At 38.3% G+C, this 17,061-nt stretch overlaps 1 protein-coding gene across 1 annotated transcript in view; it reads right to left on the bottom strand.

The window, feature by feature from the left end:
- The window catches only part of STX12 (syntaxin 12), a 30,535-nt gene extending 16,559 nt beyond the window's left edge, over window positions 1–13,976 (bottom strand). The window contains exons 1-3 of the mRNA XM_011357712.2: window positions 13,736–13,976; window positions 1,794–1,863; window positions 110–209 (exon numbers count right to left, since the gene is read on the bottom strand). Coding sequence (XP_011356014.1) covers window positions 110–209; window positions 1,794–1,863; window positions 13,736–13,853 — 288 coding nt within the window. The 5' untranslated portion in view covers window positions 13,854–13,976. The remainder of the gene's footprint in view (window positions 1–109; window positions 210–1,793; window positions 1,864–13,735) is intronic.
- Window positions 13,977–17,061: the final 3,085 nt, after the last annotated feature.

Below are 17,061 nucleotides of genomic sequence, written 5' to 3'. Positions count from 1 at the left end.
AAAGTCTAGCACCAAAGGCCAACATATTTCTGTTTCACACACTGCCTTTCTATTAAAGCAAAGTCTTTCCTATTAAAAAACAAAACAAACAAAAACAGAGAATACCAACCTGTTCTGAAGTAGATAAGGGAAGGGGTAAAGACCCTAATTCCTTCAGTAATTCATTTGTTTCCTTGGCAAGCTGATTTGTAGAGTGTTGTAACTGTTGCCTAAGAGAGAAAAGACATGTTTCAGGATGCTCTCACTTCTTGAGCACTGTTATAGTTAGTATCAGTTTGTTCTCAGAGTGTCCCACAATGCAGGGAATGAAAGGGCACTTGAAGAAATGGATTCCTAGGTGCCCAGATTCACAAAAAAAACCCTGCAGAAATACTACCCAGTGAAACCCATTTCAAGGTTCCTTCAGATTACTGAATAAAATATCTACCTCAAGGAAACCTGCTGATCAGGTATTTTAACTCTTTGGGGAGAAAAAAGTATATCAGCAGTTCTGATAGAAATATAAGAGCAACTGCCCCCACACCTAAATCTAATAGTTTTAACACATTAAACTCTCTCACAAAACTCTCACACTGGATTGCCCAGGAGTTCTGCATGGTTACTGTCTGTCACAGTCCACTGCCTGGAGACCAAATCCAGGCACTGGTGTTGAATGAAATGTGCATTTTTATTAAAAGCACAGCTCCTGCCCTAGGGAACCTCCAAAGATCAACTCCCAAATTCTTGCTTAAAGCTGGTGCTTTTTCAGCTTTAGCCTTGACTTTCCACTGTTCTTTTATGCTTAACTTTGCTGATGGTTTTATGCTGGTGGTTTTGTTCATCACCCCCAAAGTACTTGCAAGTTTTTCCAGATTTCTTTCTTCCCTCTAAAACAAGAAGCCATATCCTGAGTAAAAGGAGTAGAGGGGAAAAGACATTAAGAGGGAAGAATATACAGTTTATTAAGTAGGATTGAAAAGTAGTGGAAATACATAAAGAGCTCCAGTCAGTCATGGTTCCCCTCTGCTATCTAGCCATTTCTACAAAGGTTTTAAGGGAGGACAGAGAAACTACAAGACTAATCATTAATGTTTTTTCACTGCAAAGAGGCCTCCAGGATAAAAAAAAAAAAAACAAAGGAGTCAAAAACAAGAGGGAGTCAGTCACAAGCCTGACCATCCTTGACAGTACTTCCAGATCTAGAGATATTTCACATCTCCCTGGAAAATCTCAAAGTAGTAAGTCATTCTCTTACTCACAATGTCTAGGACCAGAAACAAAGCACATTGTTCAGTATATTTTAAAGATGAAGAATAGGACTTCTAAAAGCAGAAATGGACTCAAGAAGGATGTAATAAAAAGAATCACAAATCCCTACTACCAGTCCACTATTCTCTCAGATTCCTCTTAGGTCATTCTGAATACTTTTTTCTAACATATATATAGTTGGAAATCCAACTAGATTAGATGGTCTCTGTAGATCAAGACTCTCTCTGCCAACAGGGAGGCTCATTTAGGCAGAATACAGTTTAAGAGAAGTAGGAGTTCCCTTCTCTACTTCCCTAAACTGTTCTGCTAAACTGCCCAAGGGAAGAAAGAACCAGAGTTCAAGGACTTTAATAGGCAGAGGGGGAGAGATCACAACCGATTAACGTATTTTGTTGCCCCTCTTCTAGATCCAGCTACTACCTCCTGTCCCACTGCCTCTCGTTCTTACTTCGCAGGCCTGACACCTAAGCTGCCATGCAGCAAGGACATTAAGTAGGTCCTCAAAGGGCCCTCATAAAACCCAACCTTGTTAGGAAGCTACTCACAGATTTTCCTGTAGCTTGGCTGAGTCCTGCTTTGTTCCTAGTTGGCTCATCAAATTCTTTATCTGAGCAGCTGAGAAAAAGGGGGGAAAAGATTTGTTTGAAAGAAAAATACATTTATCATGAGCACCCTATTTCTCATTCCTGGTTTCTCTCCACATCTTGAATAGGTACATGCAACTAATAGAAAGCTTGCTATGATCAAAACTTTGGCATATACATTCCCTTTAAAACTAACTCCGAGGTTCACCTTTCTCCTATAGAGTAACTACTACATCACTAAGTGGAGGGTAGTGGTTTTGTTCATCGCCGCCAAAGAACTTCCAAAGTTTTCCAGACTTCTCATGGCACTGGATAAAAATTTCGTCACCTTTAGAAGGGGCTTAATATAAAATATCAATTCACAAAAATAAAAATATAAACTACTAGTACACAATAATTTTTCTATGGCAAACATTTTTGGAAAGCAGTGTATTTATTATTAATAACAAATTACCACCTACTGAGCACCTCTATGCGCCCGGCACTCTGTTAGGAACTTTGTATACATTATCTTACTAATTTTCTCAGCAACAATCTGAAGTGGATGTATCCTCATTTTGCAGGTGAGAATATATATTTAAAGAAGTATCTTATATAAAGGTACGTAACAGAGTGAAATGCTTGCTCTCTCTCTGACTCTAACTTAATTTTAGCCTGCACTTTTCCCATGGCCTTCAGGCTAATAGCTCCTGCTATAGATAAGCTAATTATTAGAGGAAATTCTGCTTGAAGTTTGAGCTTTTGGAGTAACAACCCCCTACCAGAAGGTACCTCTCCCAAAGAGATGGGGAAATAAATACAAAATAATGAGTTTAATCGAAGATTTGCAGCCTCAAGATCCAACTCAGACCAGCGAGGGTCCACTGACCGGAAACAAAGAGATTTAGAGATTTCTCCATTCTTCCTTGGATCCCTGTTGGTGCCTTGACATATATGGTTGTCAACCACTCTTACCCCTTCTGTTCTCCCTTCCCTTGACAAAAAAGAAGCCTGAATTCTGATTCTCTTAAGATGAATTTGAGGAACCTCTAAGGCCCCATCTTCTTAATAAACCTTTCCTTATTCCAAACTCTGACATTCTGAAGCACTGGGCACATGAACTTTTGGACCAGTAACAGGTACAGAATAAGTAGCAGGGCAAAAAATTCAATCTCAGGCACATAACCTGTGTTCTTTCAACTATGTTGTCTGTAGTCAAATACATGGTTTTGTTCAGATACCTCCTTCCATCTTTTCCTGGATATTTTGCTAAGACTAAGAATGATCATGTTTGAATCCTGGTTGTTTAAGCCCGTAGCCCTGGACTAGGAAAGCAGAAATCCAAAGGAGCTGATTATGTATCAATAAGGAAGAACACTCTAGCACCAGCCTGCCTGGGAATCTGAACACCCCACCCTATCCCTCACTGATTTCTGCAACAGGAATAGAACACTTGATTTCTTTTAAGGACTACTTTCTATTTTCTTTTTCTGGTTGGCAAGAAAAGTGAGGGAGAGTTATTCATTCATTCTTTCATTCACTCATCATTCATTTGTAAAGACTGGAATTTTGTTGCATGATTTTTTATTTTTTCTTGCATGCTTTTTTCAGAGCATTCACTATCTTCTATTACAAGTAACGGGAGAACTAACACCATAATATAGTAGTCTTTGCCAGAAAAAACTATCTTTGAGTTTCACTAGAACTTCAAAAACTTCAAAAGATAACACAACACAATAGGTATATAGTGCCTCCTTTGAGGCAGGATAGGTAGCTCAGGAATGTCCCCTCCCCCTCCAGGATATGGCTCTGAAAAATTTTTCCTTTCTTGACACTTCCCCCAGTTTTAGGCCTGGCAAGGGGAGATAAGGCCAAACCGGTCTTTTCCAGATTAGATGCCATCTTTGGCTAAGGCACGATGACCTTTGTCTAACATTATAATCTCATCCGCATTGCAAATACTGCGGCTCCCGCACCTGACAACATGACAGTTCCAGAAACACCATATAAGGAAGAAAGAGCAGGAAACTGAGCTCCCCAGCTACTGGGAGAAGACAAGGAGGCTACATCAGTACCACATTTCCAGGTTGTATCTACAAGAACAAAAGCCCGGAATCAAGACATCCTCGCAAGACTCTCTCTCTGAGTTTGCCCACATTCCCCTCTTAAGTATGTGTACTTTTGCTTTAATAAACCTCGCGCTTTCCTGCTTGTTGTTCATCTTGCGCTTGAATTCCTTCTCACAGCATAAGACAAAAACATGATCACCAGAGTACCAAGCTCTCTCACAACACCTCAAGCCAAAAGATGGTCTCCTCTGTGAGGGCATTTCCTGTCCTCTCAGGACTGATGCCCAGGTTTCACTTGTGAAAGACCAAACCACTAAACACCAGACTTAGTGGAAGATGAGGAAACCAATGTATATTATATCATTTGTATATATCATAAGGATAATACATATGCAATGTTTCCATAACCAATAAGAACACTTATTAGAATTCTGATTTCTAAAAATTGTTCCTTATAATAGAGAGCTCCTTAAAATAACAAAATTTTGGCGTCACAGTTATAATTTGGTCTATAGTGAATAGTGAAAAGGCAAGCTAAGGTTTATTAAGTATCATTTATCTTATAAAAATATTAATGTGCTAATAGCCTCTAGGTCTGATAAGAACAACAATTAAGCAAAATCTTCTAATTGAAGATGGGTTACTCTAACTCCTAAGTAGGAATCGAACAACTTGGTCCTTAGCAGTACGTATGTACGAGTTATTTCTCCCTAGGCAAAATAAATCACTGTATCATGGATGTTATGAAGCAAAATTTCTGAAGTCAAGAATATATAGGTTTGTAACACTTCAAACTATGATTTCATCTTGAGACCATGTTTTTCTAACAAAAATGTTAACTCCAATTTTATAATGGAAATATAGGATTCAGTTGATTAAAATTTTGCCTTTTGACAAACTTCCCTAAAATATATCTATTAAAGGTTACTTTAGCTTAACAGTTCCACAAGAATATGTAACCACTATAATTACTCCATTCTGCTATGATAGCATTATATAAGATATAAATAACCATTTTTCATCATTAACATGTGGAATTTCCTTTTTATCTAAGTCAAATGGGAATGAAGATATCGCCAAAGCTATCAACTGGCTAGCACACCAATAATTTATGAAAGAGGGCAGACATTCGGATTTACTGAGCACTTAATATGTGCCACTAGGCTATGTATTTGACGTGGTATAATAAAAAAATATATTTGGTCTTTGTCCCCAGTTCCTGGCACAAAGTTCCTAACCCCTGGGATTTCCTGAGTGATAGGAGTGTCCTTTGTATTTTATAAGAGTTCCTTTTGAGCACAAACTGTTTATGCTAACAAGGTGACTTAGGGTGGGGTTCCTAGATAGCCTTAGATTGGGTGGGGCCAGTCACCAGTGACCAAGTGATTAGAAGGTTGGAACTTACACCCCCATCCACAGACCTCAAAGAAGTTGAATGGTGTTGCGGGGAAGGGAGCAGATTAAGCTCTATAAAAACTCTTAAACTAGATTTGATGAGCCTCTGGTTGGTAGAGATGCAGGGAGGTTGTCTTGAGTCCAGACTTGGCAAAGTACAGCCCTTTCTTATATACCTTGCCCTAAGCATCTCTTCCATCTAGCTGTTCCCAAATTATATCCTTTTATAATAAACCTAGTAAATAAATGTTTTCCTGAGTCTTGGGAGCAGCTCTAGCAAATCAATCAATCCTGAAAAGGCGGTTATGGAAACCTTGGATTCGGACTTGCAACTTTCATAGGGAGGATGGGGTGTGAGCCCTTTACCTGTGGAATCTGATGCTAACTCCAGGTAGACAGTATCAGAATTGAGTTAAACTGTAGAACACCCAACTGGTGTCCAGAGAATTTAATTATTGCTCAGTATGTGGAAAACCCACACATCTAGCGTCAGAAGTGTTGAAAGCAAAAGAAACACAGTAGGAGTCTTTTTTCTTTATATTTGATATGCATGGTCTTATTTATCCCAATAATCCTTTAAATAAGCATTACTATCTCAATATTATATATTGAGATGGGCACACTGAGGCACATGAGAGTGTCAACCAAAATTAATTTTAGACTGTAAATAAAAGCATTTATTTGAGCAAAAAGAGCTGCAGCCCAGGAGACTCAAATTCAGGTAGTAAGCTAAACTGTGCTCCCACAAGACAAAAGACAAGTCACCTTTTATAATTTTCCTGCCCACAGTTCCCATTTTGGCCCCTTTCATGTAAATGAGGTTTCCAAATTATACAGCTCCCATTGGTCTAAGTCATACAGTTCTGATTAGTCAGAATAGATGCAAATGCGGCTATTACTTTTATAGTTCTGATTAAACAAGGCAGGTCTCAGTCCTTCAGTAGAAAGACGAAACCAAGCCTTCCCCCTTAAGTGGTTGACTCAAGACAGCATAAACAATGGCATAGTGCAGGAAGCCAAGAGTTCAGTCTTAGGTTCCTCCTAGTACACAGAGTACATGAGGAGCCTCTGTCAGTAAATGGCCATTAGACTCATTATTCATAAAATATGGGCCCTCAGTTGACCATGGGGAGTCCATCTAAACAGATAAATTCTTTCTTGGGCTTCACATCAAATGAATCTTTCTTCTTGGGGTCCACAAGAGTTACAGAACTCATTCATTCATTCATTCACTCAGAGTACCCACTCTTCCCTGTGCTATTCTCTAGGAGACATTTATTCTCAATAGTTCACATTTTAAGGAAAAGAGATAAATAACATATTATCAGGTAGTGATAAGTACCACAAAGAAGAAGAAGAAAAAAAAAAAAGAAATTCAACTAAAGGCTGGAATGACACGGGGTAGGGAGAAGGTACTAACTTATATAGGGTAGTCAGAGAAGACTTCTGACAAGAAGACTTCTACACTGAGCAGAGATCTCAGAGGAAATGAAAGATCCAGCCATGCAAACATTTGGGGGAGAAGCTTTCTTGCAGAGAGTATTAAGTACAAAGTCCCCAAGGCAACAACAGCACTTGGCGAGACAGAGGAACACAAAGAAAGCCAGTGTGACTAAAGAGAGATAAGAGAAGTGGCCAAAGAAGTAGAGAGGAGCCAAACTGTATAGGGCCTTGTAAACGAGCGCAAGGACTTTAGATTCCAATGACACGGGAAGCCACTGATGAGTTTTGAGCAGAGTGTCATAATAACCAGAATTCAATCCCAGGACTAATTCCAATGGCTACATTCTTTGTGCCACATTATGTTCTCTCAAAAGGCTGACACTTAAAGGAAATAGAATTTAGTGACACAGGGCAGGCCTCAATTTCCCAGTGTTCCACTTAGCCCCACCCTGCCTGTCTGATGCCTCCCTAACTTAATAGATCTCTGCTCTAGATAGGCTGACATCTTTGCTCTAACCTACTTCCTTCCTCAACTCTCTCCCATCTTTGAGAATATTCCTGAGCACTCACCAGAGTCCAGCAGAGTGCCAGGCACTCAGTGGGTACATAAATAATTACTGAGTTAGCCTTCCTTTTATATCATGACACTTTCTTTAAGGCAGAAGATATGAATGGACATGAGCTAGCAATAATGAGACTTGAACTCTAAACTAGACCTGAGTCACTTCATGTTGCTGGGTCTCCTTTCACCAACTGTACATGACATTCAGGTTTAGCTACCATATACTGAGCACTATTTGTCACGGTACTTACTATTTGTGTGAGTGAGTTTTTCTCATTAAATCTTTACAATTCTGTGAGGGCTAAATGATCTCTAAGTACTCCCACCACTGTTCAATGCTAAAATTCAATAATTACAAAGAAGCTCTGATCCCAGAATGAAGCTACATAACCAAAGAATGTTTTTGCAAGCCAGTGTTTGGCTTAGAGAGGCTCCACCTACATACAAATGGGACTGGACTGACTATATGCCTCTGGAGAACAGGGACTACATTTTTGTATTTGCATAACCACACACAAACACACACCCTCCTCTAGAAAATAGTTAGTTGAATATATGATGACACATAATGGTAGATCTTACGAATGTCCAAGGAAACAGATCTCATTTTATTGACTGTCTTTATAAAGTAGAGCACTCTCATTAAAAACTGTAGTGATATATCAAAAGTATCAAGTTGTTAATTATCTATCAAAATTTTAAATACCCTAGAGAGCAATGGGGATTTTATAGAATATAGGAAAAAACAATTAAAAATCAGCACTTATTTGTGTATTCTCACAAATAATTTTTTCATATAGACTTTTTTTACTTCTTTTGTTAAGATTACTTGAATTTGTCTGTGTGTGTGGGAAGAGTTGGGGAAGTGTAGGGGAAGGAGACTTTACAGGCTCATTTGCTAGCTAAGTACCGGAATTAATTCAAGTCTCCACCAGTACTTTCTAAATTCCTGAATATTAAGATATTTTCCTAAAATTTCAAGCAATTTCAGATACTGCAAGTTTCAAATTATAAGGACAGTATTGTCTTGGTTCACTAGAACCCAAAGAAGCATAATTTTTTGCATACTGCCTTCCATAACCATCAATATCAGGGATTTATTCAATAACATTGTCTCAATAATCCTTTTATTTTACATCTAAGAAATGTATCCCTTAATAAACCTAAAGCATAAAAAGAAATAGAATGTTTATATATACACTTGTTTTCACTTCAGTGGACTTAAAATGTCAAAAAAGTAAAGCGATACTTTTTGGAGAGATGTCTATCAAAATAGATTGAATCTAAAAGGATTTTCTGGACAACTTGGTTAATGAGAAAACTCTTTGCTAAGCATTCTAATAAACAAAAATTTTACTTTAGATTAATTTGTTACAACATTTGGATGAAAATAATTGGATTATCTTCTTTTAAATGATACATAATCCTGGAAACCCAATGACTAGGTCAAACATAAAAGACAGTCCTTCAGTTCTGTGTAAGCAATTTTGTTATTTTTAAAACTAGGTCTTAATTTCTCCTATCATTGACCTTTTGTTTTTAAAAGCATGTCCTGGCTAAAACTTTTAATAGACTACAAAGCAAATCAATTTATTATACATTACAGCTAACGTCCACATTAGGAACTACTCTAAACTAAACACTCTATATGTGCTTTTATCTGATATCAGCTTTAAGCAGAATCTGAATCTCCAAATGAACCTTAATCCAAATCAAAGTCTAATCATATGAAAAGCAACTACCATCACAGGTGGGAAAAAAATTCCTCATTTGACAGACTAATGTTCTAATTTGGTATTTTTAAAAAAGCAAATAATAAATTCAAAATGAAAAAACATTATTTATGACAAATGAGAAAACGAAAGCCTATGTGATTATTATGACAATGATGTCATTTCGTGTCTTATTCTAAAAATTAGGTTTATTTTTTTTAATATAGCTACATGAAAAAGACCTTTTAAAAAGTAGCCACTGTATTACAATAGTAAAGCTCCAAACTAAATACAAGTACTAAATATCAAAGGTATACTCCTCCATTTACTATACCAGTGACAGAATATGTAACAGTTAAGAACACAGACTATGAATTACAACTGCCTATGTGTTATTGGTGGTTCCACCACTTACTTCCTAGCTTCGTGATCTTGAGCAAAAGCCTCTACTCCTCTGTGCCTAAATTTCCTTACCTAAAAAATGAGAATAACGAGAACCCTCATGTGGTTGTTGTGAGGATGAAATGAGATAATATGAGCTAAATTTAGAACAGTCTGGCATATAAAAGAACTCAGTAAACGATAGCTATTATTATCAAACTCAAGACCAAGAACCATGTACTCAGCAATGATAAAATCAATTAAGTACATATTAAATGCCAACTACATATCCATTGCTGTGCCAGGCACTACAGCTAACTAAAGAGAAATGTACAATGCATGGTCTCTTTATCCCCACAAAATTAATAGTGATCTCTCTAGCTGGAATGATAAGGTCAAAAAGCATAAATTAATTAAAGAATACAGAATGGAAGTTAGTGCTAAACTGCTTGCAAATTCAAAGAAAAAAAACAAAATGATAGCTAACATTTCCTAAACACTATGTTGCAGGCACTGTTTCAAGCATGTTACACAAATTACCTCATAATCCTCACAACTGTATGAAGTAGATATTAACTCATTTTATAGATGAGAAAATTGAGAAATACAGAGGTAAGACAGTATATTACACATACTGCTGATAGCATTATTAGGATGAACTAAAATGAGAACAGAGACACTATTGGAATACAGATGTTGAAATCATGAAGACTTAGGAGGGTAGCAACAAAATAAAAGCAAGGGGCAAATATGAAAATAACTCTGAAAGAACCAAAAGGATTTCATGATAATCAGGTTTAAAAGTTGAACTGTTTTATTTTTTTAATTAAATAATATCAATAACTTAGCAACATTAAAGAACAGAAATGCTGTTCTTTAATCTCTTCAGAGATAACTTGGAGACTATTAGGTTTTTTCCTAAATCTGCCTCAGTAATACTTACCACAACCCTTCGTTCCACAATAGGCAGAGTCAAGTATTTTTCTTCCGTATCTCCCAAATAATGTTAACAACCTTTTGTACTAGGCATTCAACCTCAGCTGTACCTATAACAACCCACGCAGTGGCTGCTGTATTGCAAGCTAATCGGCTCAGCAATTCCAAACCCATGTCTGCAGCTGAACAGCTGAGGATAAAGAATAGCTATTCTCTCGAAATTTCAATGGGTACAGGTCCTTGCAGGGCTGGATGAATGTGAGTATATGTCTGAGTTCACATTCAAAATATATACTTAAATATGTCAGCCACGTCTTGGAGATATTTGGGGGACGGACATTAGCCTGATAGCATTAACTGGGTAGAAGTAATGTCACCCTATCAATCTCAAATTCCTGGTTCCTCACCCAACAATCCCAAGGAAGATTTTCAACTCCCACTGCCTAGGGTCAGTAAGATGTAGTAGGTACCACACAGTACAAGGAGAATGAGGCAGGAAGAGTCCCAGGATGGTAGAAAAACTTCATTCATTCAAATCTGCTAAACACAATTTATTAAGCATCAAAACCCTACATGACATGATCCCTGGCTACCTCACAGACCTTTCTTTTCCTACTATGCTCCCTTTCTCTAACTGCAGTCCAGCCACACTAGCCTTGTTTGAACACACCAAGGTCTCTGCTCTTGTTATTTCCTCTGCCTAGAATGCCATCCCCAGCTACTCACAAGGCTCTCACCCTCACTTCATTCAGGTGTCTACTCAAATATCGCCTTCCCAGAGAGGCCTTCCTCGACAACTTATCTAAAACAGTGCCCTCTTCCTCTCTTCACTCTCTATCTCATACATACACATACATAAACACACACACATGAACACACACTATCAGGGAAGGGATTTTGTCAGTTTTGTTCATCACTCCAGTCCCAGTGCACAGCAAGTGCTCAAAGAATATTTGTTGAACAGTAAATGAGTGGATCTATCTTATGCTTGGAACTGAGATAACTACTAGAAATATGAAGATGATTAAGTCATGTCCCATGCTTAAAGGAGTTAACAATCTAGCAGGAGAGGCAGACACAACATAAGAAGTCAAAGTTCGACAGCTTCAGGTATTCCCCATAGCTTCTTATGGAGAGTTAAAAAAAAAAACCAACTCACTTGTAACAAAGTGTTAACTGCTACAAAACTGTAATATTAATTAAAAATTATAAAAAGGCCAATTGCTGATCAGAAGAGACAGACCTGGTTTTAATATTTATCCTTTCTCGGCCTATTTCCTTACTTACAAAATGGAAATAATATCGGTAATTACTTTACAGGGCTATTATAAAACTAAATAAGATAATGCATGTAAAGAACTTTTCATGCTGCTTGGCACATTGTTTGTACCCAAATGTTAACTATTAATGTTATTAATGGTTGATTCCAATGATCCCTTGAGCCCAATGCCCAATCAACAGTTATATCTTATCAATTCTATCAACAAAGAAACCTCCCCTATCCTTTCCTTCCTTTTTATTTTCACAGTCCCTAACTGGTGTTTCTGATTCCAGCTCAATTTACACATTCCTTAAAAAATTAAATCCAAACCCTTTTAGTTTAGCACTTAAAGGCCATCCCTTTTGGGCCCCAACTTAACTCTTCCAACCCTATTTTCTTCTACTACTGTCTGGAATCTACCACTCCAGCCAAATTAAATCACTATATCTACCCCATGTTTTCCCACTACCATGCCTTGTTCATTTTATTCCTTCCTGAAATGTTCTTCTGTTCTTTACCATCAAAAATTCAAATCCTTTCCACCATTTTTCCAGACTTAACTCAAATGTCGTAATGCATTCCTTGATCCTTCCCAACTAAAAATAATCTCTTTCCCCTGAATACCTACATGTCATTTATACCTCTTCTATAGCACTGATCCCTTTCAACTTTATATTTCAGTTATTATGTAATCCACAGAAGCCCTTTTGAAAGAACCTATGTAGTTACTATAGTACCTACTACAGTCTGATACTCAAATACATGTAGAATGATTTCACAAATAGACATTAAAATTAGATTTAGCCTCAGCAGGAAACTTTCAGCCTTGAACCAAAATTTTCTTATCTAACCTGTACTACACCTCCCTCACAAAAGGAAATTGGAACACAAAGTACTGTATTTTCTAACCAGTGGCATTGTTAATTTTTTTTTAATTTCTGGATTTAACAGGCCACACATTCTTCTTTCCACTTTCAAATCACCCAGTCTCAATCCCTTCCCATCAGGAACTTCCCATCTCTCAAATTCTAGAACTGTGTATTTAAAAGCAAAGCGATGGATTTTCTTTAAAATATAAAACAGAATTGTAATTCAGGACCAACTAGTTCTACTTATTAACAGGGTACAGCCAAGCTCAAAACACACACACACACAATAATAAACAAGGATGACGACCACCATTTTTCCAAGTAAAGTTGTTGCTGCTGACCTCCTATTTAGGCTCTGAGCTGATTTGCAGGCACAAAAAAAAGAGCCTTATTTGACTCATTCAGTTAGTCTCACTCAGACCCTACTGGTGAAGACGAGTTTTAAAACAAGCAATAACACTATGAAATCCACCACCACCAGCTCTATCTACCATGTCTTACTTGCTATGCGATTATGGCAATTCCCTGAGCTTCTCTGTGTATCAGATTTGTTCAAGGGTAGGTAAATAGGGAAGGAAAACAAAAGCTTCATCAGCTTGAAATCCAAAAATATATGCAAATATTTTGTTACAAAAGACAGCATAATGTTAATTGAAGTGTTTTCGATTATCTTTATTAAAACAGAAGTCATCTCACTCCTCAAATACAAGTCACTGTATCTGATTTCTAAATTCATCAAAGGTAGTACTGTGTATTAAGTCACCCAAACACATGCACTCTCCACTTCCCTTAATTGAAAGCTGCTGATTTCCAAGGAGCCAGAAGCCGAGCAAAATGTAAACCTAAAGTCTAAATCAGTAAACAACTCCCGATGTAAGTCGGCCAAAGAGGAAAGAGAGGTGGGGGGCAAGTGGGGGGTGGAGTGGGGAGAGGCAGATGACAGGAAACACTCGGCTGACTACTGCGCCAAGTCAACTCACTCACAGCTCTCGGGATGACACACACACACACACACACCCTCACTCTGGAGCTGTCAGGGCTGCTGTTTTGGCCTCAACACCGTGAAAGCATAACTCCTAAGAAGAGACTCGAGCTTCCAGCTAGGGCTCAAGACCCTCGGGGAGCCCGGGCCTGACAGACTCGGAGATGGCAGCTCGCTGACCCCCGAGTGAAAAGCCCGCGACGGCCTCAGGTGTGGCCTTAGGCGCAGTCCCAGCAGGGCATCGCGTCCCGGCAACCTCACCCAGGCCTGTCCCCGAGATGGCCCCCGCCCCCCAGATCCGTCCGCCGGCTCACTGGCTTGGCTGATCCTCTGGATGTTGCCGCTGCATGTCTGAATGATGCTGCTGAAGTCCCGGAGCTGGGGCCCCGAGGGCCCCGGGTTCCGGTACATGTCTAAGGGACCGTAGGACATGACGAGGAGCTGAGACGGACTCGCCCTGCACCGCGGTCCTACCGGAAGCAGATACCCAACCCGACCGCAGGCTGACGGGGACACCGAGAAGAGAATGGGCGGGGAAAGAGCTAAGGCTGCGTGCGCACTAATCCCGCCCCCACGCAACGCGCAGGCGTCCGCCCCGCCCTGCCCCACAGTGCGCCTGCACCGCTGGAACTAGTGCCGAGGATCGTAGCTTAGAGACTGAACGCTCTGGGCCTTAGGAATGCTGGGCGGGGCGGTAACGTCATACGTTGAAGCTGGCATTGGAGGATCTGGGGCGGCGATGTTGTTTCTCGCTAGGGCACGGTGACAGAAGGCAAAAATTTTTGATTAGCATAAAATTGTACCAGATGATCTCAGTCCTAACGTCTTATTCTGGTCTATTCTGAGAATTCAGGCCCAAATATGGGAGTATTCGACAACGTCGAAACTCAGATCCGCAACGAAACTCCTTAAATTCCTCACTTTACTTCCATCCTCTACGGCTTTGTTATTAGCGGAGCAGTTTTATGATTTACAAACCACTTTATTTCTCCTTCCACCCCTCTTCTAATCAACACAATAAAATAGCAATAATAGTAATATTTATCGAGCACATACTATGTGTGAATCCTCACTGCAATTCAATTGTTCACAAGCATTTTCACAGCAAGGGACGACATTCCAACTATATTTTTACCTTAAAAAATAGATAATGAACAACCAAGTTTTTAAATGTTGAAGTACAGTAACTGGATAAAGTACAATAGAGAAAATTAAGACCACAGAGGTTAATTTGCTTTTCTAAGATTTGACTGTAAAACCCAGACACTAAGCTAACTCCATCGTCATCTCGCTACTTTCCTAAAAAGCGTTCTCGTATTATCAAATTCATTCTCCATCTAAATCCCTTCCAGATATCCTCTTCATCTATATCTCAAACCAGGATTTCTTGGAGAACTATACTCTCAAAGATTTTAAATCAATTTCTTAAGTAATTTGGAGTGTATAATAACTGCAGTGATGCCGTAGAAGACTGCATTTTGTGAGCTTATGGTAAAAGGAAAGACATGGGTAGAATTATGGTTTGGGAGGAGATCAAGAAAGGGAGATGTGAAGGGGAACGGATAATGTTTGTTTCCTGTGTTCTTCACCCCACCCCACCCCAGCCTGCTTTGCAATCTCTGGGGAATGGCAAAGAGAGGAAGCTGATTGCCTGTGTAGGAGGAGACCCCAAATGGGTGAATGCACCTGCATTCAGCCTTAGACGTTTTTAGGTCAATCTCTATTTTTCACTGGAGCATTTGTAAGAGCGTTTCTTTCTCTAAAGAGAAAGGGACAGATGACATTTGGGGGCTCTCATTCTGTTTAAAACTCTACCGTTTCTTGGAATCCATAGTTTTATGTCAAATCTTATAGCAAATCATATAAATTGTATGTTTTTAACCTATAAAATCGTCTTGAGAATGTTTTCATTTACATTGGACTCTATGTAAAGTGAAATTTAGTAAAGGTATTTTCTCTTAGCAATTGAAATTAGTGGTAGTGGTGGTTATTGTTGTTTTCTTTCTCCATCTAATATTAAAAGTGGTATGCCTTATGCTCTTTCTCATAGCAATACATTTGTGCCTTGCAGACACTACATGTCAAATGAACATTTACCAAATTTATCCATGAATAATTAAAAATAACTACCATTTCTTAAATGCCTATCCAGGCAATGTGAACAAATTTTACAAACATTTTACCAGTAATCCCCAAGCTAAAGCTCATATGATAAAAACCACCTGTGGTCTGACAAAGTTAGGTTTATTAACTTAATGCTGCAAGGGAGACTGCACACCAGAGGAATCACAGCATCCCACCAAGCACAGGAAGAGATAGTTATTCTAGGATTTGGGGAAAAGATGGAGTACAGGTAAAATTTAAAAGTGGTGTTTCGATATAGCCTTGAAGCACGCCAGGCTATGTGTAAAGGGATTCTCATCAGGCCTAAACTGATAAGAGAACTCAAGATCCGGTTTCCTTGGAAACTACAATGTGAAGATAAATGTGGAACATTGGATCTGGAAAACCCTTATCTGAAGCTTTGCACCTGGTTTGGAAATTGAGGCTGCTTCTCTGTGTCAAAGTAATTGAGGCAAGAGCAGAATATTCCATTCTTACTGATATTTTAATCAGCGAATTGTCTGAAAATCTGTGATTTTAGAGAATAATGTTTCTCAGCATTATGTTCTTTTGTTAATTGACAAAAACAGTTTTCATGGTTTGTACCCATCAAGGTGAGATTAGTTCCTTGGTAACAGATAAGGAAACGTGTTCTCTAGAGGTTCCGAGTACTTGCCCAATGTCATACAGCTATTAAGTTGCAGAGCCGTGATTCATACATATTCTATGACCCAGCAATTCTACTCCTAACTATATAATCAACAGATATGCATACATATGTGCTCCAAAAACAAGTATAGGAATGTTTATAATAGTGTTTTTTAGGACTAAGCAGCATTTTATGTATTAATTTTTATTGAGTTATAATTGACATACCATACAATGCACTGATAGTAAGTATTCAATTTAATGAATTTTGACACTTGTATGTATCCATGTTACTACCACTCAAACCAAGATATAGAACATTTTCATCATCACCCCAGAAAGTTTCCTCGAGCTATGCTCCTTTCTAATCAATTCCACTTATCCCCAGAAATCACTTTCTGATTTTTATCACTACAGATTAGTTTTGCCTATTCTTGGACTTCATAGTTATGAATCATATTTTATGTATTCTTTAGTGTTTGGCTTGTTTCAATTTACATGATGTTTTTGAGATTTATCCGTGATGTTGTATATGTCAGTGGTTTGGTCTTTTTTTTATTGCTCAGTGGTATTTAATCATATGAATATACTAAATTTAATTATCCATTCTCTTATTGAGAGATATTCAGTTTGTTTACAGTTTGAGACTATTATGACAAAGATCAGAGAAGCATTTATTTTTTACCAGTTCCAAACTGGAAACAATCGTCCATCAACAATAGGATAGATGATAAATTGTAGTACTATAGAGCACAAAATTAAATGGCTTACTGCTATGTGAACAATGAAGGTGATCTCATCCAAACATAATGTATAGAAAAATAAACCAGACGAAAATGAGTATATTTTGTATTATCCTATTTTTATTAGGTTCGAGACCAGCGAAATT

Source organism: Pteropus vampyrus, unplaced genomic scaffold (assembly GCF_000151845.1).
Source record: "Pteropus vampyrus isolate Shadow unplaced genomic scaffold, Pvam_2.0 Scaffold36, whole genome shotgun sequence".
Classification (NCBI taxonomy): Eukaryota; Metazoa; Chordata; class Mammalia; order Chiroptera; family Pteropodidae; genus Pteropus; species Pteropus vampyrus.
Note: the sequence above shows the minus strand (reverse complement) of the source record. Positions and strands in the feature narration are given on the sequence as shown.